Genomic DNA, 12,631 nt, shown 5'->3' on the forward strand with positions numbered 1-12,631 from the left:
TGCTACTAAATTCTAGGTACTATTTATAATTGTCTACAGCAGTTCTGCTTGGAAGCCTCATGTATCTCTCTATTGTCAATTTTGCATGGAAGATATATGTTATTTGAATGTGGTTCTATGGTTGGTTGATTGAAGCTGTTATTTGCAGTGCTAATGCAGTTAAATGATGTTTTGAACTGCACACTGCTGGAACTACACTGTTGAACATTGTCGAAAGGGTTTCACATTCTTACAATCTTAGAAAAGCAAAGTGGCTATCTATGCTAGCACTTGATGCATACAATGCATGTAAGTGGGAGCATGAACATCTATAGTCCATCAGATGTGATATTGTCATGTTTTTTTAGTCTAACTGGCTAAATACATTCCCATTTTTGACTAGTGAACTTGTTGCTCTCTCTCAAGAGAGCTAGGGGTGAATCAGGATAAGCACGGTTGTTAAAGGTTTTTTATTTTATTTTATTTTATTATTATTATTATTTTTTTTTTGGGGGGGTTGTAATTAGGTGTAGAGAGTGGAGATTTGAGGAGTCTTTCAGCAGACTTACCGACGATGTTTATCAATCCATGTAAAGGAATTGGCATTGTATATGTTTAATAAGTAGAGATGCTTACAGTCTACTCATTTAATATCTTGCAAATACTTTGCAAACAAAAAATTGGAAAGTTCTGACAATCTATTAGCATGAGTATGAAGCCTATGTATGTACAATATTCATGGTAGGTTTAAAAGTGTGAGGCACATTAAGGGAAGCATAAATAGCTAGCATCTATTTGATAAGATATTTTTCTTTCCTTTAATCATTTTATGCAACTAGATAAATACAATCTCCACTTCTCTTTGGTGGATTTTCTTGTTCTTTCTAGCTGTTTTTTTCCTACCTTAGAGCAAGTGCTGAACTAAGGGGACCAGCTATTGTAAAGTTGGAACCACTTATAGGAGTGTGAAGAGTGGATATTCTAGGAGGAGGCGGAAATCAGTGGACAGGCTTTGCATGCAATAACATAAGAAAACAACATAAAATCTATTTGAATGCCAAAACGAATATTAGCTTAAGAAATTGCTGACATACGGTCTAATGGAATAGCAATTAAATGTGCAAGAAAAAGCTATTGGAAATTTCCCCTGGTTCAGTATTCAATGCCTCTTGCTTGTCCACTTGAATTTTGATCTCTTCCACTTTACATACGTGTTTATGTCATATGTATATATATTTATATTTACGTCCATATATTATGCATGGATGTATGCATAAAATATATATTCATCGATAAGGTTCGCCGCCTTGGTATTGGATACTGGTATCGTCTTATTACAATATTGGTATGCAGTTCGGTACAAGAGGGTGAGTTGTATCGAGCATCGGTACAGTATGAGACTGCGTACCGGTTTGGTAATGATATGGTACGGTACACTCGGTATGGCAAACCTTGTTCATCGATATATCCAGTTGTACAGCTTCCTATGTTTCAAAGTTTATCCTATTGGCATTTTTGTATATTGTCAAATTCATATCCTGTATCTGCATCTGTGCTTTGTTGTTCTGTTCGTATTTATTTGTGTGTGATTTCCAGATTGGGCATTTGTTCTATCTTGATTTCAGTGTCAGGCTATCAGAATGCATTCTCAAGTATGCTGAGATATGTATTCTTAGTGCCAAAGAGTGTGATTCTAGATAGAAGTTTTGAGGAATCCCACTTTGTTAGGGTTGCCAGCGAGGGATTGAAATCATTCGCTGAAGTGATAATTTGGTCCTTTTGTAATGGATGTTTTATATGATTTACATGGTCTAGTAAATAGGAGAGACTGTTTAGTTAAGGAATTGGACATTACTAAATCATATCGTAGTTAATAGCTGCTATAATGAAATTCATGCTTTAGTTGTTGTTGTCATAAAATAAAACCATTGTTCATAGCTGCTAATAATGAGGTTCATGTTTTTATTGATGTCATCGTAAAATAAAATTAATTCCAACATGTGACATGTATTTTAAAGCTTTAGAACATGTTTATTTCCAAGGATGGCAAATATAGTGTTCAGTTTTAAAAAAGGATTTTTTGCATAGATACCCTTCTAAATATCAGATTTTGCATGAATATCCTTTCAAAATTGATATTTGCATGTATACCCTCGTAAAACTTTGTTATTGTACAAATGGCCCTAATATAACGGTTGTTCTAATGGTGTTAAAAAAAATTATATTTATATTAATTAAAAATAAAATAAAATTTTAAAATTCTGCTATTGTCCCTGCCTTTTTCTCCTACCATCGGGATCGCGATCTATTTGCATGTCTATCCATTAAGGATATTTTAATCATTTTAATTTAAAACCGTTAATCTTTTAGCGTCGTTACATAACATGAGTACATATGCAAAAATAAAAATAAAAATAGGGTAGAATAGCAAAACAAGTGTTTTACGAGGATATACATGCAAATATCAATTTTGGAAGGGTATTCTTGCAAAATCCAATATTTAGGAGGGTATTCATGCAAAAAACCCTTTAAAAAAGGGTTCTATATCCTCATGTATTATTAGTGTATAGGTGACTTCTCTACATTTCTTCTGTCTGGACTTGGTATGACATGTTAGAAGTACGTTCCTGGCTGCTGACAGACAAGGGTGCAAGATGCAGTACTCAATCTTGGTTTGGGCCAATAAAAATAAGAACAATGATAACCTTTTTAAATTGCTCTTACATAGTTGCTGAGACGTCAAATAGGTGTTTCCGCTTGGTGTCTGAGGTTTATATTAAAATTTTCTGCGACTTAGAAATCCTTGTAGATAATTTCTTAGAATAACTTACTTGGTGATGGATATTACAATGCTGCTGCTTTGCACTTTTCCTCTTTTTATTCCATTTTTTCCTTGGTGATGGATGCTGTCTGCTAATTTTTTGCAGTTTTTAATTATTTTAATAATTTTTGTTGTTCATCACAGTCATCAATGAACTTTGCATTGCTTGGAAGGAGTTCTTATACTATGTGCTACTTTCTTGTAATGTTCATTTTATATGCATCCATTTTCTTCTATCTCTCTCATTCGTTTCCTTGTCTCTTTAGATACATCTAAAACATCACGAGCTTGCAATATTGCTGTATCATGCCTCGAGCGCTTGGTTGTGGAGTTTCGATCGCATCACTTAGATTGTTCAAAGGAAATTGCTACCACTATATTCCCTTTGCTTCTTGTTCTTCCAAAGGTCACATTTCGTTCTATTTCAATTGTTATCTTCCTGTACACCTTTCTTTTCATGATGCATATCTAGTTATGATTACTAAATTGTCCTCGTTCCGTACTTCACAGACATGGAGGGTGAATTTGAAGGCTCTGGAATTAGTTAAGCAAGTAGAATGGCCATTTTATATTGAAAGCTCAATTGTATGTGATTCATCTTTTTCTGATCAAATGAAGGTAAATACCTTGAATGTATGAACTTCAGATGACTACTATCATACTTTGATTATTGTATGCATATCTTTTTGATTACTGTAAGCTTTCTGATGGTAAGCTGTGTATCATCCTTGAACATTGACGTTACAAACTTTTATATCAACTATGTCATGGCTCAGATATAGAAGTAAGGGTTGGTAACCAATTGAAGATTGCCCCTTTTCACTATCTTCTCATCTTCGCTTCCATCCTGCTGTCTATTTCCCAAATACTAATGCTTGAATTCATGCAAAAATATTCTTGTTAGCATGCTCTGAATTATTTCCATGGACCATTTCATGGAATATCTGTATTTTATATCCTTATGGCATATGATTTATAAAATTTGTGATATGTGAAAATGCCTAGAATTCTAGTTTCTTTGAAATTCGTTTTAGAAAGAATGTGAGTAAAAATGTTTTGGGGTGTGCTTGGATCTCATCGTTTGTCTATATTATAATTAAAAGCACCCCTTTCTGTCCAGAAGCAATCCAGCATTTGGATTGTCGACTCTGTCCGGGCACCCATAGCTTTTTGATTGTTAAGTTGTTGAACATACAAATATTCTCTCACACATATCTCTTGCTCATATCACAATCCAGTTTTTGTATCAGGATTATTTCTACATCTCAAGCTTTGAGGTCGAATCTCTGTCATGACTAGATGAACTATCTCCCACAAGTCTCTTGCCTTCATTGCATTTCAAATCTCTCTACCATTCTTATCCTGATTCTTTGTAATTTCTCTCTTTTCTTTATCTGAATTTCCAAGCACCCCCCTTCCTTTCTCCTCCATGCAGTGCTGTATGCCCTGTGATACGAAGCCGGCACCCAACTTCGTCACGAGAGAGTTTTTCTTGCCCTCAAATTCCTACCTCTTGTCCTGTTCATATGTTGTTTTCTTATTCCATAAAGTGAATAACCTACCTTTGCAAGAAAATGTTCTTTTTCTATCCTTCTTCCATTGGAATTGGATGGCAAAACTATACAAGTAAAGCAAAACTATTCCCCCTTTGTAGAGAGAATAAAACTGGAAAAACATTCCTAAACTATGATGTTTTTCTCAAAAATAGAGGAATGCTTACGATAACTGTTAGTATATTCATATATATATATATATATATTATTGAGGGCATATGACCATCTTAAGTCCTGCTTAATCCCTTCCTCGTACCTACAACTCTTCCTCTTAACTTTTCTTTGGAGTTCGCTCCCGCTAGAGCTTGAATGCCACCTGTTTCCTTGAGCAAACAGAATCCAATGCCAAAGAGACATAAGCAAAACCCTTCCCACCTTTTCTGGATTTTGAGGACAAGGGAACAAAAACATAAAAAAATGTGAACCCAAAGGGAGGAGTTTGTGAAGCAGGTCTGGATATCATATTGATTAATGTTGTGGCAAGAAAAAAGCCAACATAAAGTGTAACTCTGTGATTGCTTGAAAAGGATGCTACCTGACAGCTTGGTCAAGGTGAGAGTCATGACATTCTTGTGGCTCATACATGTCTAGTTGTGTAATTGATCAAATTAGAACCGATAAAATGTTGGAGGTTTCAAAGTGGACTTGTTAAAAAATGCGGCACAATGAAGTTTTATCAAGGCTCTATTTCTGCTTGGCCTCTCATAAATACTGAAAAATTTATATATTCTAGCTGGAGGATTGGGGCAAAAATCATAATCATGCAAAATCTGTGATAGGCATTTTAAATTGAGGATTTATGCAGTTGTTCATGATCTTCCAAGAAGAAAAAACACTAAAAATGATGTATTTGGTGGTCTCTTGCCCTTGCATCAGGTGAACAAAATAAATAAAACCTAGAGTTACCATGCTATAATATATTTAAGCCACAAGTTGAGAACTCAAACCAGTGTTGATGATCTTTAAATGTTAAAACATGTAAAAACTCAGCTTATTTGGATGCTTTTAAAGCATAAACCAAATCAGAATATTTACATGATGCCATTAAAATTGTATATTTTGGGAGCACCTGATGCATAGTGATGAAGTTTGTCAGACTTAAGATTTGATTAAAGGTATTTTGGATGTTGTGATTGTGTTGTGTGTTGTGTTTATAAATAGATACACCTGTCAACTTGTCTTATCTAATATGTTATTCAGATACTGTGTGCTTTTTTGATCATGATTAGTATAAATTGTCTAATATCATCTGCTATTGTGGGTTGTTTGATATCTTAATTCTTCTCGTGAATCATCCCAAATAATGGAACAAAATGCTGATTTCAAGTCCTCATGTTCCATTCCTGTTCCATTGTGGCTCCTATTACAATTCTTTGTTATTCCTCTGAACCAAATTAGATGCGAGTAATGGTCATTCGTATTCGTTTGGGAGTAAGTGATATGTTTAATATGAATTAGTCGTCAGCATGCATGGTACAAAATGGGAACAGAAGATATCTTTGTATGAATTAATTAGTGCTATCTGGGGTATATTATGAATACAAATCATTCAATTAAAGATAAAATTTTAAAAATATGGTTACTGTTTGTGTTCCTTAATCAAGGATATATTCAGAATATTGATAAATTGATTCCCCTCTAGAATATTACTGTTTAAATTGAACTTTAGAATGGAATCACTATTCATTTCCTGTGCATTCTTTCATAACGTCAATTCCGATTCCTTATTTTCCATTCCCTCCCATTCTGATGGTCATTCCTACTCTTTTTTAACCCTGAGAACGAAACAAGGCTCATGACTACATGACAGGAGCCTGGAAGCAATTTGGTTTCTTGAAACTTGATGGGCAAAAGTTGTATAAACAACAAAGAAGAATGAAATATTGATTAGAATGCCCATATAAAATTCAATGCAGCACGTCATTGTATCTTAATATCGTGGGTGCATGTGCATTATATCTTTGTATGTGTATCTACATGCATTTGTATTCATCTTGTTTTGCATGTGTTTTCTTTTCGTCATACTTGTTAACGATGCATATTCTAAACTGTGATAAGTGTAAACCTAATGCAGAATCTGGAATTTGCTCATGCCACTTCCATGAACATGAAAACTATTGGAGCTTTAGCAGAAATGTTTGCAACAAATCCTGAAGAGCATATGCAGTGGTTGGTTGAATGCAGCAACTGTGGTGGATTGTCAAAGAGTTTATTCTATCTCATCATGTTACAGGCACTAATGGTGCAGAATGAAGGTATGCATATTAATTATTAATGATTTGTTGGGAGCACCTAAATCCAGCTATGATTTTCTGTCACATTTGGAATTAACTTTTATTTGTTGTTGTCCTGCTAATTCGTGCTGATTCATATATCTACCATTGCTACTAAGGACCTGTTTCTGAAATTGGAATCAGCACATGCAGTTGCTCTATTTTAGTTGCCTAATTATTGGATGTGACAACTTTTAACAAGTGTTCTATATCTCATGCTGTTAGAATCTGGGAGCCTATTGAAGCTATATCAAGCTTGCTTTTCTGCACTCAAGAATGAGTGGCATGAGATGGAACCTCAGGGTGGTTTTAGTCTTGTTGATGAGGTATATCTGTAGTGTCAGACTTTTTATGTATATTTTTTTAATTTTTATTTTTATTCTTATTCTCTTGCACCTTATTTGCAGCTCAACTTGGACAAACTTGATAAATCTTGCATAGGATTGGTGAACCAGCTGCTGAATGCTGATGTTGACATTTTGAATGTCAAAATCCTAATTTGCATTTTTTGGAGCCTACTGAAAAGATACATGGAAATAATTAAACAGAATACCACGGTGTGTGGATTCTTAATATTACCTTTTTTTCCCCAGAATTTCAGTAGAACACAAGCCTTGGATGCTTGAAGTAAATGCTGCCATTCTAGGTTTTGGTGATTTGGTCTTCTTGTTAACGAGTATCTACATTCTTTTACATGCAGGCGGTTACTGATGAATGGCTCTCTATACTAAATGAATTGTTTGTCTTCTTCGTAACTTCACTGTCGAAGAATGTTTTTAAAAAGCATCTTCAATTTCTTGTGACTAGTTGCAGCAAAGCTCCTTTTCAGTTTCTTTCGAAATATTTTGCAGAAGAAGGTTTGTGATGATAAATAATCTTCCTTTTACCTAGCACTTGTTCAATTATGTAATGTCTCAAACAGTTAAACTAATATCTACTGCAAAATATCCTTTCTCTGGATCTTTCTACCTTTCTTTTTCTTTCATTTCTCATCCGCAACAACAGCTGCATATTTGGAAACTCCAAAAAAGCCATAGCAGTTTTTATCTTGCATTTCTTTACTGATTTGTTTGAATAATTCCCTTTTTTACTTATTGTGATGCTCTTTTTGAAAATATATGTTTCTATTTATAGTATCTTTCCAGGATGATCTCGTGTAATTGGATTGAACCATTGTCATTCTGTGTTTACTTTCTACTCATGTATGATTGTTTATTGTAAAGCTTCATTCTAATTTAAGGTTTAGCTTATTCAAATTTATTTAAAGGGCTTTTTTGGATTTAGCTTATCCAAATTAATTTAAAGGGCTTTCTGATAGCTTAATTTTTCTTTTTATATTTCACATAAAATATATATTTTTTGACTTGGCTTGTGGGATCTGGAATGGCCTTTGAAATTGCCGTACGTTTGTGTTATATCATTGCAGATTCTTTATTTTTGTTTCTATGGAGATGGGTATGCCTGCTACTAGATTGGATTTGTTCTGTCATGCTTGCAGTGGTCGAGGAATAAATTGTTGAGGTATATGCATTTATATATTTGATAGGATGCACATATATATGTCACCTGTCTATATTTCTCGACCACCGCAAGCATTTATGTTGGAACATATTGAGTCTGGTATCTCTACCCCCTACCTTCCCCCCTTCTCTCTCTCTCTCTCTCTCTCTCTCTCACCCCCTCCCCTCCTGCCACAGTAGAAAGGATTCACAAAGTAATGTTTGTGTATGCATGTTACTGGGTAGCCTAACGAGTGGGTACGGGGTGTAATTTCTCTTGTGCATTTGTGTGTTTTCTACTCCTTTTTTTCTTTTTCCCTTTTTTTCCTGTTTGGCGGGGCGTGGAATTCTGCACATTGGTCTGTGAGGCTGAGTGCGAAGGTGCTCTCATGTGTGCATGAGAGAGAGAGAGAGAGAGAGAGAGTATCACAGTATTTCTCTAGTTGATATGTAGAAACTGTAAAATTAGGACCAACCATGTGCATGCGTGTGCATATCACAATATTGGTTAACTTCACACTTGATATGTAGAAATTATAAAGTGAGCCTAGATGAATTGATGCTTGCGCTTATGTTGGATCTAGCAGTGTACTGAATGCAGAACATTGAGTGGACTTTGTTATGTGTACCTGTGTTTTGTTACTATAACTCTGAACCAATACCTAGTTGTGTTTGAGACTAAATTTGAAAATTCAACCTGGATATCCAGGCCTCTCATATATTATTATATTGATGGGCTATTGCTATCTAGAATAGAAGGTTCCAAGTTGGAGATGTGTCATATAATATGATCTCATTGTTATGTTTATGGTTTTTATGGGTCATTGTACTATAGCAATTTAAAAGATATTGCAAATAGTGAGTTTTGGAATTAATTGCCATTATATTCTTGATTTCTGTGCGTTGCTCGTATTCAATGGCTTCAAGAGCTTATATCAATATATTCTGGCCATTCAAGCCAGTTCTTTTAATTAGGATTACTTATTTAAACTGATCGTTACAAAATTTAAACCAGTTCATTGACTGATTCTACAAAATCTTATTTTTGGCTTATCCTGATTTCTTCAATATTTTATCATTGATTTTTGGTGCATTCATTTCCAAATTTTGTCATGTTTTCACTGCAAAATATGATTAGACCAGGGAGCAGAGATCATTGCAATAACAATGCTAATTTTGGTGAATAATAATCATTATAAGTAAATTATTATTTTTTTACTCATAAAGGAACAAGTGGGAGCTCATTGTATTCTGCATGCCTACACAGTACTTGTAATTGAGAGTTCTTTTTTGGGGTTTTAACATGCTATATAGAACTTGACATCAGCTGTCTTTTTCTGAGTATCCTTTGGCCTTGCAGGTGTTCCTGTTGAAATTCAAGTTGAAAGCCTTCTTTTGTTTTCTACTATTTGTTCTATGAGTGCATTATCTGAAGGAGGCATTGATGAAAACAGTCATTTACAGCTTCTATTGGGATTTCCTTCACTTCTCATTCCACTTTCAAATGAAGACAAGGTTTTGCTTTTGACTCTTGGAGCTTCTTGTTTGTTTCCAGTTCTTACAAAGTGTTGAAAATCTGGGTTTTTTTCAAGAAAAAAAATGAAGGTTTTGAATATTAGATGTGAATATGATCATCTACACTCAGTTGCAACCTTTTGTTTCTTTTCCAACTATAGAGTCAACACTGGCTTTTTGTGTAGGATGTAAGAACAGCTGCTGTGAATTGCGTTGAAGGACTCTACAAAATGTGGCGGCTTTTTGATGTTTCTCGGCTAAGAAATGGTTTTTAAAATCTTTTCAGGCTTTTCTTTTTTACATCTTGAACTTAAATGATTCTCATGAGTAACTGACTGTTATAATATGCTGTACTGGCAGGGAATGATACCATATTGCCTCGTTGTGTATCATCACCGACCTTTGGGGACTTTTTAGAGTCTATAGTGAGCCAAAAGAAGCTGATTTCCTCGGATGTGAATTTTCTTCCTTCATATTTGACATCAATGCTAAGCTTGTCTGGACATAACTTCTTAGTTCCTGAGAGCATTCACAATAGGTTAACCTCTTTTTCTCTTTCCTTTTTTCCCCCCAAATATTCTTGATGTATTGAAAATCACGGTATGCTGTGGCTTCACACTGTATAGGTCATTTGCTAGTTTTCATGGCTTTTATGATTTCCATATCATATTCATTACTATTGGACAGTCTTCTGGAATTGTTAGTTGGGTTTTAGATGAATTATTTCCCATCTAGTATGAAGGTAATACTAGTGGAGTGACATGCTGTGGTGTTACTTTTTTAGTTTCTTTGCATGTATATCTGCAATCAGATTTCTTGTAATGTGCTGGTTGGAAGGTGTAGGATTGGTCTTATGCATTATAGGCTTATCATGATTAGTCTTGCTATTAGAAAGTAAAGGAGCAAAAAGAACAGTGTCACCAATGGATTTTTTTTTTGCTTTGGCCTTGACATGTACATGTATGGCTATTTATATGCCTAAACCCACATGCAGATCTATAATGTCATCACTCCCAGGTTATTGTTAAGTAGATATGCACCGCTTATTACTCTTAAATTGCCATGGTGTATAAAGCAATTTGTGAACTTTGACAGAAAACTTGTTAGGGTGAGGTCATCACTGTGAATTCTCAGAGTTACTGCATACAACCTGACAGAACTTCATTATGAATGACTATAATACAAGCAACTTACATCAGCAAAACATAATGATTCATACTCTAACCTTCCTCTTTCAAGTCACAAGGCATTTATATAAACACGCCACAAAATCACACTACAAGTCTAAAGATTCACTGCTGCAACTTTCATATTAATCTATTTTATTGGCTTCATGTTTGCTGCAATAAAAATCTTCCAGACAAATTCTGCATTAACCTTCATCTATTTTTTCCTCTTGTTTCTTTGGCCAATCTGGAACCTTTCTGTAAAATTGACACTCAATGAATCAGGACATTGTTGATGATTAACTGATTGCTATTGCGATCTACTGGAAAGGATGGACTTCTCCATCCATGCTGGTGCATAGAGTTTAGAAATCTGACCATTCTTGAAAAAATTATTCAATTTATGACCTTAAGGATGAACTTCTCCATCCATGCCATGCATAGATTTTGGAAATCTGGCTATTCTTGAAAAAAGATATTCATATTATCATTGGCTGTCTGACCTTTTATCATCCTAATATACAATTTATCTGTGTTTTCTTTTCAGGTTTGATCAGCCTACAAAGGATGCCATATTGCTTTTTATTTTGAGTTTTGCTCTCAGATTTTCCTCTTATGGAAAGGTTTGTCTTAGTTTGGGTTAATACAATGAGTTTTATTCATGGTCTGCTGGCAGTACATGGTATACCATACCATACCGAGAGGAAATCGGTATGAAAACTTAACTTGAAGTTGGTACGAGCTCCGTACTATCCGTTCTGAGGCGTACCGCCCCATACCGAGGCATACCGAAACGTACCAAAGTATGTACTGGTCTGTACCGAAGCGTATCAATATGGACCAGGGCGTACCGATATAAAAATTAAGAATGGTTAGAGAGCTATTTCGGTATAGGAGTGTATCGTACCATACTGAACCGATAAGGTACCGATATGGTACCCGGTACTGAGATTGTGGACCATGGTTTTATTTGTTGGCCATTCAAGAATTTCTATTTTTTTTATAAAATTAATTGTGCATTGCTTGCATATAAATGTAACGACTTTCTTACTGTTTAGCTATATATAAAATGGTCCATATAGAAAGCTAATGAATTTTATACCTTTTCCCAGCTAATGGTATTATCATTGCTCAAAGGAATGGGAGATAGAATATTACATGTAGAAGGAGTCACATCATTACTGTTAGCACTTCTGGAAAGACGCAATAAATACCACTTTGGACTTGACAAAGTGCAGCAAAAACTGTCAAAGACTGAAGTAGAGACCTTATGCTTGCTTTTGGAGGTAATTTTAACAGTATTACCTGAAACTATCCTTTCACACTGTATTGTACTGTGGTTCCTCCTTTAACATGCCTCGCCTGTTAACTATTAGGATGCTTTAAGTCAAGCTTCTAATGTTTATAATGTTTCTGCAGGTTTGTGTTCCAGTATCAAGCTCTGCGCATATTGATGCTGACATCGTAGATTGTTTAAGAGTAAGTTGAAGGGCCATCGATATTATTTGATTTTGTGATTTCATTCTTTTGCGACAGCTTTATCATATATGTCGATATTCTAGTTGGTCTATCTTTATTTTATCTCCTTGAATGTTGCGACTTTCAGGTGGATGCTTCGTCTCCTGATGATGCTGCTGTTGTACGACCATGCGTTACTGTTTTGCAATCTCTGACACCTGCCATGTATGGTTGTTTGAAGACTGAAAGACAGGTATATGCTGAATCATTTTAGTCCATATTGTCAGACTGTACTTTGAGCTAATAAGCTCAGGGCCATAAGACCCATAGCGTTTATTTTTTTCTTATGCAGTTGTTTGTATGCACT

The 12,631-nt window shown here is 34.9% G+C and overlaps 1 protein-coding gene across 1 annotated transcript in view; it reads left to right on the forward strand.

Annotated features, from left to right (window-relative positions):
• LOC103716322 (uncharacterized protein At3g06530) overlaps positions 1 to 12,631 on the forward strand; it is a 37,317-nt gene that overhangs the window by 9,930 nt on the left and 14,756 nt on the right. Inside the window, exons 14-26 of the mRNA XM_008804274.3 lie at positions 3,067 to 3,206; positions 3,311 to 3,418; positions 6,428 to 6,608; positions 6,852 to 6,952; positions 7,034 to 7,183; positions 7,327 to 7,483; positions 9,486 to 9,640; positions 9,826 to 9,907; positions 10,001 to 10,178; positions 11,354 to 11,429; positions 11,919 to 12,092; positions 12,226 to 12,285; positions 12,413 to 12,517. Coding sequence (XP_008802496.2) covers positions 3,067 to 3,206; positions 3,311 to 3,418; positions 6,428 to 6,608; positions 6,852 to 6,952; positions 7,034 to 7,183; positions 7,327 to 7,483; positions 9,486 to 9,640; positions 9,826 to 9,907; positions 10,001 to 10,178; positions 11,354 to 11,429; positions 11,919 to 12,092; positions 12,226 to 12,285; positions 12,413 to 12,517 — 1,667 coding nt within the window. The remainder of the gene's footprint in view (positions 1 to 3,066; positions 3,207 to 3,310; positions 3,419 to 6,427; positions 6,609 to 6,851; positions 6,953 to 7,033; positions 7,184 to 7,326; positions 7,484 to 9,485; positions 9,641 to 9,825; positions 9,908 to 10,000; positions 10,179 to 11,353; positions 11,430 to 11,918; positions 12,093 to 12,225; positions 12,286 to 12,412; positions 12,518 to 12,631) is intronic.

This window comes from Phoenix dactylifera, chromosome 2 (assembly GCF_009389715.1).
Source record: "Phoenix dactylifera cultivar Barhee BC4 chromosome 2, palm_55x_up_171113_PBpolish2nd_filt_p, whole genome shotgun sequence".
NCBI classification, from domain to species: domain Eukaryota; kingdom Viridiplantae; phylum Streptophyta; class Magnoliopsida; order Arecales; family Arecaceae; genus Phoenix; species Phoenix dactylifera.